The 14,453-nt window shown below is 27.3% G+C and overlaps 1 protein-coding gene across 1 annotated transcript in view; it reads right to left on the bottom strand.

Moving 5' to 3' along the window:
- Positions 1–14,453, bottom strand: part of LOC101241111 (conserved oligomeric Golgi complex subunit 1) — a 70,683-nt gene that overhangs the window by 8,189 nt on the left and 48,041 nt on the right. Inside the window, exons 17-18 of the mRNA XM_065816987.1 lie at positions 8,861–9,105; positions 366–459 (exon numbers count right to left, since the gene is read on the bottom strand). Coding sequence (XP_065673059.1) covers positions 366–459; positions 8,861–9,105 — 339 coding nt within the window. The remainder of the gene's footprint in view (positions 1–365; positions 460–8,860; positions 9,106–14,453) is intronic.

The following is a 14,453-nucleotide window of genomic DNA, read 5'->3' as shown; positions in this document are numbered from 1 at the left end:
GAACCTTGAGGAACCCCTGAAGTTACAGGATATTATGATTAAATTAATCAACATACATAATTACTAACTTTGCATTTAAGAGATAACTTTTATAATTAAAGAGATGCAAAATTGTTAGTTCTTATTAATTATGACCAAAAAAAAAATATTTCTTAGAAAAAGATTTATAAAATAAATAATGAAAATTGGCTACCATTATAAAAAGTTTTTTTTTGGTCTTTTCTCTTAATTTAAAAACCATGCTTATTAGAAAACCAAATGTTTTTAAATAAAATATAATACATACAATATTTTATATATGAAAATAAGTCAACAATAGTTTTTAATTTTTATGAATTATTATTGTTAGTGTTAAAAAAAGATACCTCTTGCTTTGCAGTATTTTGAGATGATCCCTCAACAAGAAAGCAAACATCTTGCAATATATTCAGCAATGAACCATCAAAATTCGAGCAAATGCTTTAACAAACAAATATACATATGTATATAACTTTTGTTTATAGAAAACTTTTAAGAAAAAGAAGATTGCTACCACATGCAAAATTCTCAGTTCATGTAGCAGCACTCCTTTGCAGCAGCAGGTTATAAGATGCATATACTAAAGCCGCCAGCAGCAGGCTTTATTCAGTGTGAGGTCATACTGCTTATCTAAACACCCATTTATAGCATTAGGTGTATATATATATATATATATATATATATATATATATATATATATATATATATATATATATATATATATATATATATATATATATATAAACTTAGTTTCTCCGCGCAGCGGCCTTGCTCGGCAAGGTTCGTGTTTCGGAGTTAAAGAGTTGAGAGAGGGTTGCACCACGAATAACAACTAAAAAATAAAAAAACACAAAAAAATGAGTAGCCTCCTCGACTGTAGTGGCCCCCCTCGGGCCTTGGGGAGGTGAATAATCTAAAAAAAAAAAAAAAAAAAAAAAAAAAACAAAAAATATATATATATATATATATATATATATATATATATATATATATATATATATTGCAGTAATTGTGTAAATATTTCTTGTTAAAGAGTGCTCAATACCAAAGTAGAGCATTATATAGTAAAAACTAAATAATTATAACACTTGATTTATTTAAAAGATTACTTAAAAGATTTATTTAAAAGTATAGGGCTAAAGATAGAACCTTGAGGAACCCCTGAAGTTACAGAAAATGAAGAAGAGTTGCTGTCCATTGAGGACAAATTTTATACTACGATTGATAAGGAAGATTCAATAAACTCGAAGATATTACCTGATACACTGTGCGAAGAGAACTTATGGAGAAGACCAACATGCCAAACTTTATGAAAGGCTTCAGAAACGTTGAGAGCGATGGCCCTTCACCTAACGTTGAGAGCCCTAACCACTTCACATCTGTTTAATGCACAATAAAAGCTATTAGTTATAACTGTTAACAAATCTTTTAAAAGTTTTAGAAATAGTAAACAGACGCCTGTATTCTAATTAATTGTTTTGGCGATAGATATGGAAGTAATAATTATGAATGGATATTGCAGCAGCACAATGAGAGGAAAACCATGAAGAAGAATAAGGCTTGACTTGAAATCATCGAGAGGGAATAAAAGATTCCATACCGGCCTGAATCCATGAAGTTACATAAGAAGTACATTTGTTATCAGGAAGACTAAAGCTTTCTACCCAAGGACCATCATGAAGAAAATCATGGAAAGAGTCCTAATCAGCTTTATGGTAGTTATTAGAGGTACAATAATAAAAGGATTCTGATGATAAAAAATAATGAGATAATCGTTTTAGAGAGATCAGACTGTGATCAAAAGCACCTAAGGGAGATTGTGGAGAAACTGAGCACTGACTAGGATCAGAAACAAGTCACAATTCTAGTAGAGAAGGTAAATGATTGGGATTGTGAGGAAAGCAAGTTGGAAAGTTGACTATTTGCGTTAAAAATCAAGAAAGGCAAAAATTGTGGGCCTTAACATCTGCGGAGTGATGAGCATTAAAGTCACCAACAACAATGATATTGGCTGAAGGATAAAGAAAAAAAGCCAGGTCAATTTGAAATAACATCGAAACGAGTGCAGTCTTGAGATGAAGGAGAGCAATATATAACATATAGAAAGAGTGAAGTGGTGCTAAACAAAAGCACATAAAAGAATAATCTGTGGATTCAAACCTTCAAAGTTTCCGAACAAATGGGTGAATTCTTACGAATGTAAATGCCCAGGCTAAGCATGTGACTATTAGAGTTTTAAAAAGGAAACTAAAGGATAACCATCAACACTAAGATCGCAAAATAAGACAGCTGAACTCAAATTAGTCTCACAAAGAGCAAGTAGGTCTGGTGAACTTTGCAAAAGATAAGACTCAACAGAAAAAAAGTTACCTCAAAGACCACAAATATTAGTGAATGATAGATTTAGAGAATTTGGTGATGACGGTGGTTTTTTGTGTTTTATAGTTTTTGTTACTTGAGTCATTTTTTAAATTGGTTAAAGAAATTGACTTAAAGCACAGATAGTACTCAGTTCACTATTCGACAGTCCGGTCCATTGCCTCATTACTATTGATAAACACTAAGCAGTAACAATTGGCTCAAAATGTGGCCTCAACAATGCCACTCTGGGAGCTACCACAGAGTTCGGGAAACCTGACTACCAGTCAGCCTCAGAACCATATAACTGAGTTTCAGAGCTGTTCCATCATTAGCAGATAATAGAACAAGTTGCCTTGTCTTAAAAAACAGAAATATAAGCAAACCCAAGCAATGACACAAGAAGATCCAGTATTCAACATTCTAAACTGGAAACAAAGTATTTTAAATACATCTACGCCAGCCTAATAGATGAAAAAGGGGTGCGAAGCTGGTTAACAGATGGAATCTGTTTACCACTTAAGTCTTTGCTTAGGAAGCCTTTTACAAGACATTAGCCAGATGCATTTAACATTTGCGCAAGATTAATATTTTTATTGAAACACCACCTCTAGCCTTCACCAAACCAAAACCCTAAGGCAAGGGGTGTGTTAAGTCATAGTTGGCATTTCCTAGTCTTTGCCTAAAAATGCATATCCTGAAAGGCAGCAGGACGTGAAACAAGTTGTACTGTTATTAGATATTACTGTTATATGTTATTAGAGTTTTTTAGTTTCTTTTTAAAATAACTATAAGATGATTGAGTTACTTTTTGTATTTTTTAAACACCTTTATCTTTAATTTTATATATCAGCACTAGAGAGTTACAAACATTTAATTGTTTTTTTGTTTTACAAGTTTGCTTTTAAGTTTTCGAAATGCTAAAAAATTAGGGGTACAAATAAGAGAGTACTATTTAGAGCATTATTGTTTAAATGTTAAAAAAATTTTAAAATTTAAAAAAAAGTTGAAAACTTTAATAAAATTTTTAAAAAAAATTTAATAAAAAAATTTAATAAAATTTAAAAAAAAAAAAAAAAAACTCAAAAATAATTTTAGGTTGATTGATTTTATAGCTAATTGAAGTCTCACATTACTGGATTCACATATTACTGGCATATTACTAAGTTGAACATATTGCTATGAAGAACAAGTTAAATCAAACCAATATAATATTGATTTTAAGTTTCAAACATATATATTTTATAAAATGTTTTAATTAAAAAAAAATTTTATTTTATTAAATAAGAATTAAATAAGATTTAAAGAAAATATTGAAAAAGATTTAAATCATGAGTTAAAGTCACTATTTTTTAAATATTTGATCACCAAAACTACATACATACAACAAAAATGACATACTACATACAAATAAGATTTAAATAAAAAGTCTTCTTAAATAAACTCTTTGATTATCGCTAAACTGTTGTGATTTGTAGTTCTTTTATTTTTAATATTACATTGTATTGTATACTTTGTTTTTCTTCTTTTTTCTGATGATTTGGTAAACGAATTGAGATATTGAAGTTTAAATCATAATTATTATGATGATAATATCAAGCCTTTCGGGAAGCGCGTGTGGTCGCAAGCCTTGTTCGTCCATGCAAATCATGTTATTTTTTTATTTAATTTATTACTTAATTACAAAATTTATTAATCAAATAATATATTATACAAATAAATTGCAATTTATTTTCTTATTTTCCTATTATATAAAAAACGTCATATACAAAAAAAACATTTTTCAAATCGAAATGACGTTTCAAGATCAATGCACAAATATTTTTAATTGAATAATAACTATTGAATTTTGTGATAAAAATACACACACATATATATGTAAATATATATATATATATATATATTATATATATATATATGAATATATATATATATATATATATATATATATATATATATATATATATATATATATATATATATATATATATATATATATATAAAAAAAGTCTTTAATTATTTTTGTTATTCTTTTTACATTGTCAATAAAAATTTCAGAACATAATTCTGAAATTTTTCTTGTTGAAATATTTTTGTATTTTGGACCACATTTTTGGACTTCATATATATATATAGACACGCATAATTTTTGGACCACATTTTTGGACTTCATATATATATATAGACACGCATATATATATATATATATATATATGAAGGGTCCAAGGGGAAAACCAGTGATGTCACATAATAAAATTTTTTGAGTTATTATCCCTAATATGTTGTAGGTAAGCTGGTGCATCTTTAAGAAAAAAAAGAAAAGTTAGGTCACAAAATTTCATGTGAAAAAAAGGGCATAAGGTGTACCCCAGATATGTCCATATTGTTCAAAGGGGAATTCGGAGATGTTCAAAATTCTTTGCGCTGTAAGGAACACTTTTTATGTTTGCGTAACACCAAATTTCATTTTACCAAAAAAAAAATTTTGTTTGTAAAATTTCATTTAAAAAGTTTAGAAATGTAAACCTCAAAAAAAAAAAAAAAACCTCATAAATTGATTTCTTTACTAACCTCATATGTATTTTTCTTATTTATTTTATGATGAAATTTTTCTTTTTTCGTTTGTTAACCTAAGGGTTGAAGATTAGAAAGCTAGCCTCAGGGTGGTGGAAGGTGAGAAGGGTTGAGGTTTAGAAAGTTTGTCAAAATAAGACTTAACAAAATGAATTTAATACATTTTAATTTTTCAAGCATATTACTTATAAGTTACGGCAGTAAGTCATATAAATCTAAAGCAAGGGGTTTTTTTTGTTTCTCGGCACACCCACTGACAGTGACTATTGCTCAAAATTGAAAAGTCAAGTTAATATAAAGTCAAAATTTATATAAAGTCAAAAGTCAAAACAAAAGTTAAAAACAACAGAAATGTATTTAACAACCCTCAGAATTAGAAGAAATGAGGTCGGCAATAAATAGCTAACCTCTAACTGTTAGAAGTTGGCAATAGGTCGGCAAAAAATATTTGACACAAAGGGCTTACCATAAAACATAGAAACAAGGTCGGGAATTTTTTACCGACCTTAATCACTTTTAGGTCACCATTAAGGCCTCATTAATTCTGAGGGTTGATTTAAATATACTATAAGCGACAGGGTTGTTTTGATTTAAATTGATTTAAATCATGATTTAAATCAGACGAATAAAAATTATGATTTAAATTGAGTTTTTTTATTTTAATTATTTTTAACAATTATTTATTGATTAATCAAATTAAAGTCAATTGCACTAGCTAAATATAACTACTGCATAAACTAGTATTAGTTATAATAGTTATAATATAAAATATATATTAGTCATATAAATCATTAAATTTTTAAATTTATTGTAAGATTTTTATCCATATAAGTAAACTTTTTTTTTTAATATTTTAACTTATTGAGTAATTACATTAATTTCTGTTTTTGTTGCTATTTATATAATAAATATAAATATATTCCTTTTATATAAGAGTATATTCAAATTTTTTTAAATTACAGTATTCATTTATTTGGTTTTTAAATTACATTATTCATTTATTTGGGTTGGTTTAAATTACAGCGTTCATTTATTGGTTGTTGTTTTTTAGTTGTAAAATAAAATTAATATAACTAGAAACAAAAATGTCTGGTAAATGTAGAAAAGGAGATGCAGTTTGGACATGGTTCGAAGAAACCTGCAAAGTTTGAGAAAAAGGGTAATAAAGCCAAATGCAAAAGCTGCGGTGTACAAATGCAGATTTGGTTGCTTGAATGAGAAACCACAAAAGTGCTGCTTAATGTAATTTTCTGAAAGATGTTCAAGATGACAAAAACATTATTATTTGTCAAGAAACCTTAGAAAATATCAACCAAACAACTGAAGAACCACAAACTAGTCAATGTTCTGTTAAGAAAACTGAATCTAGTTAATCTGCTGTAGATAAAACAAGTTTTTTGTGTTAAAATAAAAAGGCAGTGACAACTAAATTGGATTCATACCTTATTAAAACCACTAAATCTGAAAAAGAAGCTATTGATGAGCAGATAGCAAGAATGATTTATACTACTAACTTGTCTTTAAGAATGGTTGACCATCTAGAATTTATCAAGATGATCCATTTTTTATGCCCAGGATATAACCCTCTTAATAGAATTGATATTGGTGGAAAACTACTAGGTACTGTTCACAAGAACAGTTTAACTATCTGTTCAGGTTTGCTACATGATCAGTCTGTAACTATGAATGTTGATGGGTGGAGCAATGTTCATAATGAACCAATAGTTTGTGCAACAATAAAAACAATAAATTCAGATATCTATCTTGCAGATACAATTGATACCTCCGGCTATTCACATACTTCTGATTATTTGGTTGACGTTGCTGTTAATTCTATCAACAAATGCGAAAAACAATTTGGTTGTAAACTTTGCAGTGAAGTAACTGATAACGCAGCAAATGTGTTGAAAATGAGACAACAATTGGAATCTCGGGATAATGTTAATGTTATTACATATGGATGTTTAGCTCATATTCTCAATCTGTTGACCCAAGATTTGGCAATTCAAAACATCAAGATTGTTCAAGTTGTTAAATATTTTAGAAACAACCTTTTTTCTGCTGCTACATACAAAGCAAAAGAGGGGCTACAACTTATAATGTTTTAAGATGTCAGATGGAACACATTGGCTGATTGTCTTGAATCCTATCTAAAATACTGGCCGATTCTGTTAACAATTTGTGAAGAAAACAGAACAATTGATAAGAATATTACAAATATTATAAATACACTTGGTGTAAAGCATAGTGCAGAAGAACTGTAACAAATGCTTAAACCAACAGCAGGATAGTAGTACTACTGGTGACAGTGTGGTGATATGGAAAAATCTTCAGAGGAAATTAAGTCCTAAGCTTGGCCAAGATGAATTTATCCAAAAGAATACAACATGCAATTACCCAGCTCATTTCTTGGCTAATATTATTAATCCTAAATACAGAGGTAAAGAATTAACTGATAAAGAAATAGAGATTGGCATGGACTTTGCAGCTTCAACAAATCCAGATTTTCTTCCACTTTTGGTTAACTTTAAAGCAGAAGCAGCATCATTTTAAAAGTTTATGTTCCATGATAACATTGTTCAAACTATTATCCCATGTGATTGATGGAAATATCATAATGATCGTGTGAATCAGGAATTACTAAAAGTTGTTGAACAGTTACTTACTGCTGTTGCTTCATCTGCAGGAGTTGAAAGAACATTTTCATCATTTGGTCTTGCGCATTCAAACATTAGAAATTTTTTTTTTTTTTTTTTTTTTTTTTTTTTGTTATTTCACCTCCCCAAGGCCCAGAAGGCCACTACAGATGAGGAGGCTACTTAATTGTGGTCATAACCCTCTCTCAACTCTATAACTTCGAAACACGAACCTTGACGAACAAGGCCGCTGCGCGGAGAAACAAGTTGAGCGTGGTACTACCAGGGACGTGGTGGGGATTGAACTCGGAACCTCTCGCTTATGAAGCGAGCGCTCTACCACTACACCACTACCAAATAGACTCAGAATTGAGAAAGCAGGCAAATTGGTTTTCCTATTCAAACTATTTAATCAAAAAGCATAAGAAAAGAATGAGTTTATTTGATTGAATCTTTGAAAATTTGTAAATAATCAACATTAAAAAAGATTTTTCAATGTTTTAAATTAATTTAGTTATGATTTCATTATATTTTTAAAAACTACTTGATTAAGAGTTTATTTTTCCAAAATGTAATTTAAATCAAAAAAATCTGATTTAAATCAAAAAAATCGATTTTTTTAAGTTTTTTTTTCAAAAAATCGTGATTTTTATCAACCCTGATAAGCAACGTATTGATTGTTGTTTTGGTTTCTAAATCAGAATCTAGAATTAAAAGGGGAAAACCAGTGATGTCCAAAATGGACATTCATTTAGGATTCAATGCTGCATGTATAATTTACATTCCTAAAAAATATTTTTACGCTAATTTATTATTTAATAGATCATACTAATTTACAAACCTGAAATATATATACGGAACCATGAAAGCATGAATCACTGGTTTTCCCCATGCACCCTTTATATGTATGTATGTATGTATGTATGTATGTATATACATATATACATATTATATATATGTATATATACATATATACATATATTTATATATATGTATATATATATGTATATATATATATATATATATATATATATATATATATATATATATATATATATATATATATATATATATATATATATATATAAATGATAAAGAGAAGAACTTTCTTTTTAAAATTCTTCTTAAAAAAAACATATATATATATATATATATATATATATATATATATATATATATATATATATATATATATATATATATATATATATATATATATATAAATGATAAAGAGAAGAACTTTCTTTTTAAAATTCTTCTTAAAAAAAACATACTTTTTTAGGCTTGGTGTATAACTTTTAATTTTCATAGAAAGAAAATTTTTATCAAGCCCCTTGAGTTTATCGTCTATCAAATTTGAAAAATCTTGAGGAAAATCATGCCATAAAAATGAAACTAAATCATGATCCCAGAAAACCTCTGATGTTTCATTCAATGAATCTTCCATTGATTTTAAGGATGATTCAAGCTGTTTTTCCAGAGAATTAAAGCTTGTCTCAAGATGCTTGCTAATAATTATCTAAGAAGGAGTAAAATTAAAACCATTAAAAAAATATCTTTTACTGTCATTATAACATAAATATATTAAAATTTTTATAATTAGGTCCTTAAATAAATATAAGAACATATTTTTTATTTTTTTAGTAAAAAAAATAAAAAATATGTTTAAAGTATGCTTTTTATATAAAATCAATAATTATTAACTAAAATAAAAAGAATTATTTTGATTTTACTTTTTTAAGCTACAGAGATCTTTATCTACATACTTATCTACAGAGAAAGTACCAGGAATTACGATATACCAGGAATATAATATATATATATATATATATATATATATATATATATATATATATATATATATATATATATATATATATATATATACAGGCCTCGGCAAGAAGTGAAAGCTTTAGCTTTTGCTCACACTCCCCTAAAACAGTTTACAGAAGCAATTTACGGCTCTTACAAAAGTAAAATTTCTCTCAAAAGTATAAATTATCATTGTAACTAAAATGAAAAACACGATTTTTTTACTTTAAGACATTCATTCAAACTAAAAACATTCTTGTCTTTTAACTTGCGTTTTTGTGGGTTTTTTTAAAAAACAATACATTTATTTAGTTTCCTCAATTAAAATTAATGCATCTTGACATAGTTTGACCCTAATTTTATCTTGATGGCTGATGATTTTGTCTTTAATACAAATCAAGAAACTAAAATACTGTTAAAATATAAAATTACAGTGGTGTGTGCTCCGTCGTCAAAATAACAAACAATGAAAAGAAAAAAGAAAAATCTAAAAACAGCTGCCTAATTACCCGTATTGAATTTTGCAAGTAGAAATTTGCATTATGTCGACATTTAGACACTATTTTATTCCTCTTATTTAATAAGTTATTATGACATACTTTTGGTCTCACCAATATATATACTTCCGTATATATATTTAAGCTCGTAAACACCCGGGTTCGAGTTCGGTGGTAGTTTTGTTTTGTTGTTGCGTATTATGTTATTTAAATTGGGAGGTGAAGAATATATAATTCTGATGTTTTGTTTTCTAAATTCTCTTTGGAGTTTAGGGCCAATAATAGGTATCCAAGGTAGTTTAATAAACTGCTTTGATTACCTGATGATGCTGACCACAATAGGTCAACGAAATATCGTTAGTATATTATTATATCTAAAATATATTTAAAAAATAGTTATACACTGCCTTTTTTATTAAAATCTATTTATATATTTATAAACATATCGTATAACAAGAAATGACTTTTAAAGATTTTATCACTGCTCTTTACGGCATAGAGATCTACAATGAAACAAAAAAATTACAAAATTTTAGGATACGAAATGCAATTGCAAAAAATCTACTTGTTTTTCTTCAAAAATGTATATAAAAAAAAATAATTCCAATTTTGTTTAAAATAAAAAGTCCATTACGTACGAAAAAAGCTGAAAATATAATGAAAGAATACAAAAAATAATTATTAGTTCATTCTCGAAACCAATCAAAAGAAAGATTATATTTAAGTAAGAAATTAATTGATGAATTAAATTTATATCATTAATCACAAATTAGATCTAATGATTATGAGTTAATTAATAATATAACAAACAAGTCTAAGAATTACCATTATTTTTTTTAAAAAACTGAAATGAAAGAAAAATACTATAAATTGCAAAATATTATCAATTATAAAATCAGTTTTGAAAAAAAATCTTCCTAATTGAATTTTAAAACCAGCTATACTAAATTTAACAAATATTAATCTGGATAAAACAACTACTGAACTACTTAATCTTGGTCCAAAGTTTGTCCCATCACAAAAGAATATCCCTTATATGGACATCAAGTTATAATTTCATTACAACTTGATGTCCATATAAGGGATATTCTTTTTAGGGATGTTTTTTAAAAAAAAAAATAAGGGATAATCTTTTTGAAGGGACCTTGTAATTTCATTACAAGTTAATTGTTTTTTTTTTAAAAAACAATTAACTTGTAATGAAATTAATGGTTTTAACTTTCTGACAACACGGAAATGTTGGACAAAAGTCAAAAGTAATTAAAAGTGACATAATTGTTGGCGAAAAAGTCATTTTTACTCCCAAAGGCAACAATTTATAGAACTATATATATACAGTAGCATCCAAAAGTAATTGGACAAGCATCTTTTGGTTATATTTTTTCATCTAGTTAACATATTTAAATGAAATTTTGCATAAGCATGTCAAATTATATTACAATTATGAAAAAGAAAACAAAAATCCAAATTTTGGAGTAATTACTCAAAATTTTAATAAAAGAGAGGAAATGATTGGCTTAAAAGTAATTAACAAACTAAATATGTCATTTAAAAAAAAACTTTATCAACAAAGGACAAATTTTCAGCATTTCGCATGAAGATTTCTGTTAAATAATATATATAATGTTACATAGTGTTATATTCTGTTACATAATGTATGTAATCTGTGCATAATCCTAGTACTTCGTTGGAAAACCTTTTGCCGCAACGACAGCATTACATCTATGTGGCATTGAATCAACCAAATTAATTAAAACATCAATTGGTATTTCCTCCCAAGTGCGCTTAATCAACTCAAAGAAATCATGCTGATTAGATGGTTTTTGAACACTAATTTTTCTCTCTATATATATTTCCAAAGAAGTTGTATTGGGTTCAAGTCCGAAGATTGTGACAGTCATTCCATGATACGAACTTTCTTTTGAGCCAAAATTCCCTGACTAGCTTGGAGGTGTGTTTTGGAAAGTCTAACCAATTTTGTCTTTTGCATGTGACAGCATTATATCTTTGATTATTCCTTAATACATGTTTTGGTCCATAATGTCTTGAACTCGATAGATTAGACCTACAGCTAAAACATGACCAAACCATTACTGAACCACCACCATGCTTTACTGTAGGAACTTGGTACATAACATAATTTCAAAAACATATTGGACGTCAAGCAAACTTAATACCATCAGAACCAAATATATTAAACTTTGACTTATCACTCCATAGTATTTTTGACCATTGGTTTGCTGTCCAATTTAGATGTTCTTAAGAAAATTTTGCTCCACGTGCTCTACAACTTTATGCAGAAATCAAATTTTTTTTAACAGGATGACGGCCAAAAAGGTTATTTTGTCTTAAGCGACACTTTACTGTTACATAAGAGCAAGAAATTTGATGTGACTGTGTAAATTCTCTATGAATATCTTTAGCACTCTTGTGTGGATCTTCCTTTGACAATCTTACTACAACATTATCTTGGTGAAAAGTTGTTGATTTCGGGCGCCCTGACTTTGTTAAAACTTTGTTAAAACTTGGAAATGACTCCGTTTTTGAAAAACTTTTAATGTATAACCAACTGTTGATTGCAGAATGTTCAATCTATTGAAATTTGTCGCACAATCTTTATTAGATGCTTGTACAATCAACTTTTTCACTGCCTCGCCAACTGCCAACTGCCTCACTTAAATATTTATTATGTCCCATTGCAAATTATTGATCATTCAATGTTTTTATAAAAATCTGCCGTCAGAAAAAGAAGTTAAAATAGACTAAGTTATATCAAAGACTAAGTTATTAGAATTTAGTTTGTCTAATTACTTTTGAGCCAATCATTTCCATTCTTTTATTAAAATTTTGAGCCAATCATTTCCATACTTTTATTAAAATTTTGAGCCAATCATTTCCATTTTTTTATTAAAATTTTGAGCCAATCATTTCCATTCTTTTATCAAAATTTTGAGTAATAACTCCCAAAAGGGAATTTTTGTTTTGTTTTTCATAATTGTTATATAATTTGATTTGAAATTTCATTTAAAAATGTTAACTTAATGAGAAAATATAACAAAAAAGGTGTTTGTCCAATTACTTTTGGACGCTACTGTATATATACTTATTTTGCATAAATTGCATAACATGTTTTCCACTTTGTGTCCTCCATTGTTTTCCATCTAATGTACTCTCCTTTGTTATGACCTCCATTATTTTACATCAAATGTACTTTCTTTTGTTGTGTCCTCCATTATTTTCCATCAAATGTACAATGTAATTAATGGTTAATAAGTCAACAGTAAACAAGAGAAATATAAAAAAAGGTTTTATTTCAATCTAGTTTAAACTTTATAATAGTTTAAAAAACCAGCATACGTATACAGTAACTATCCAGCATATGTATACTAATGCAACTATCTAGCCTAAAAAATCATTTGTATGCTAATGCTTATATGCATGTACATTTTATTTATATTTGGACTTTACATTTAGATTTTTTTAAACAAAAGCTTTTAACTTACACGATTATTTTATTTATTTGCACAAATTGTAAAAAAAAAAAAAATATTCCAATAGCAAAGCTAATTGAGGCAAGTTTTCCATAGCACTAAAGTTCAATCTAGTAACTATGCATGCTGAGTTCAAACTTAAATCTTAAATGTAAAATCCTACTGCTAGAGGTTTTTAGTATTCATTAAGTTAAGTAGAAATAAATTTACAGGATAGAACAATGATTAAATAACGATGATGGCCAATATATAAACTTTGATAATGGCTAATGATTAGATGGCCAATGATTTACAAAAAAGAAACAATAAATAGTTTTTGATGATGGTCAATAATTAATAAGAAACAAATCAGTGATTAAATTTTGATGATGGCCAGTGATTAGGCCAACAAACATAAAAAATTTATATATTTTTGATGGTCAATAATTAATAAGAAACAAACCAGTGTTTTCATTTTGCAATTGCTTCAGATTTTATTAATCAAGACACCTGTATCTGATTGTCACCAATATTCGAAGGTTCTGTTTTCTTGATCAAAGGAGTTTTTTTATTGTGTCAGATTTGTATCTATTCGTATCAATACTGGTTGTATTGCTTTAATTAAGAATCCTTAGGGACTGTCCATCAACTACATATGCTTTTACTTTCCATCTCATATACGCCAATTGCAGACCCCCTATTCCGCTCCAAGCATACATACTTTATGGATGATCCCTTAATATTCTTTAATATATTACTATTTTGCTTAGATTTGACAATATATAGATTATGTTTAGACTTATTTAGATTTCTAGATATTTTGTAAAAATATATACATAATTTTTCTTATTTCTACTTTATTTGTATACTTTTCTTCATTTTCTTTATTAAATCTACTTTATTATTCTCATTTTTTATACCTTTATGTTAACTTACTACCTTTTTAACCAAACAAAAAAAACTATGGGATATTTAAAAACAAATTCTTTGTTTTTAAATATCCAATAATATTTAAATATTTTAATATACTGAATGCAAAAATTTAAGACATTATAGAAAATTTAAATATTCAAAATATGTATATAAAA

Source organism: Hydra vulgaris, chromosome 13 (genome assembly GCF_038396675.1).
Source record: "Hydra vulgaris chromosome 13, alternate assembly HydraT2T_AEP".
NCBI lineage: Eukaryota > Metazoa > Cnidaria > Hydrozoa > Anthoathecata > Hydridae > Hydra > Hydra vulgaris.
This window is presented reverse-complemented; position numbering and strand designations above follow the sequence as displayed.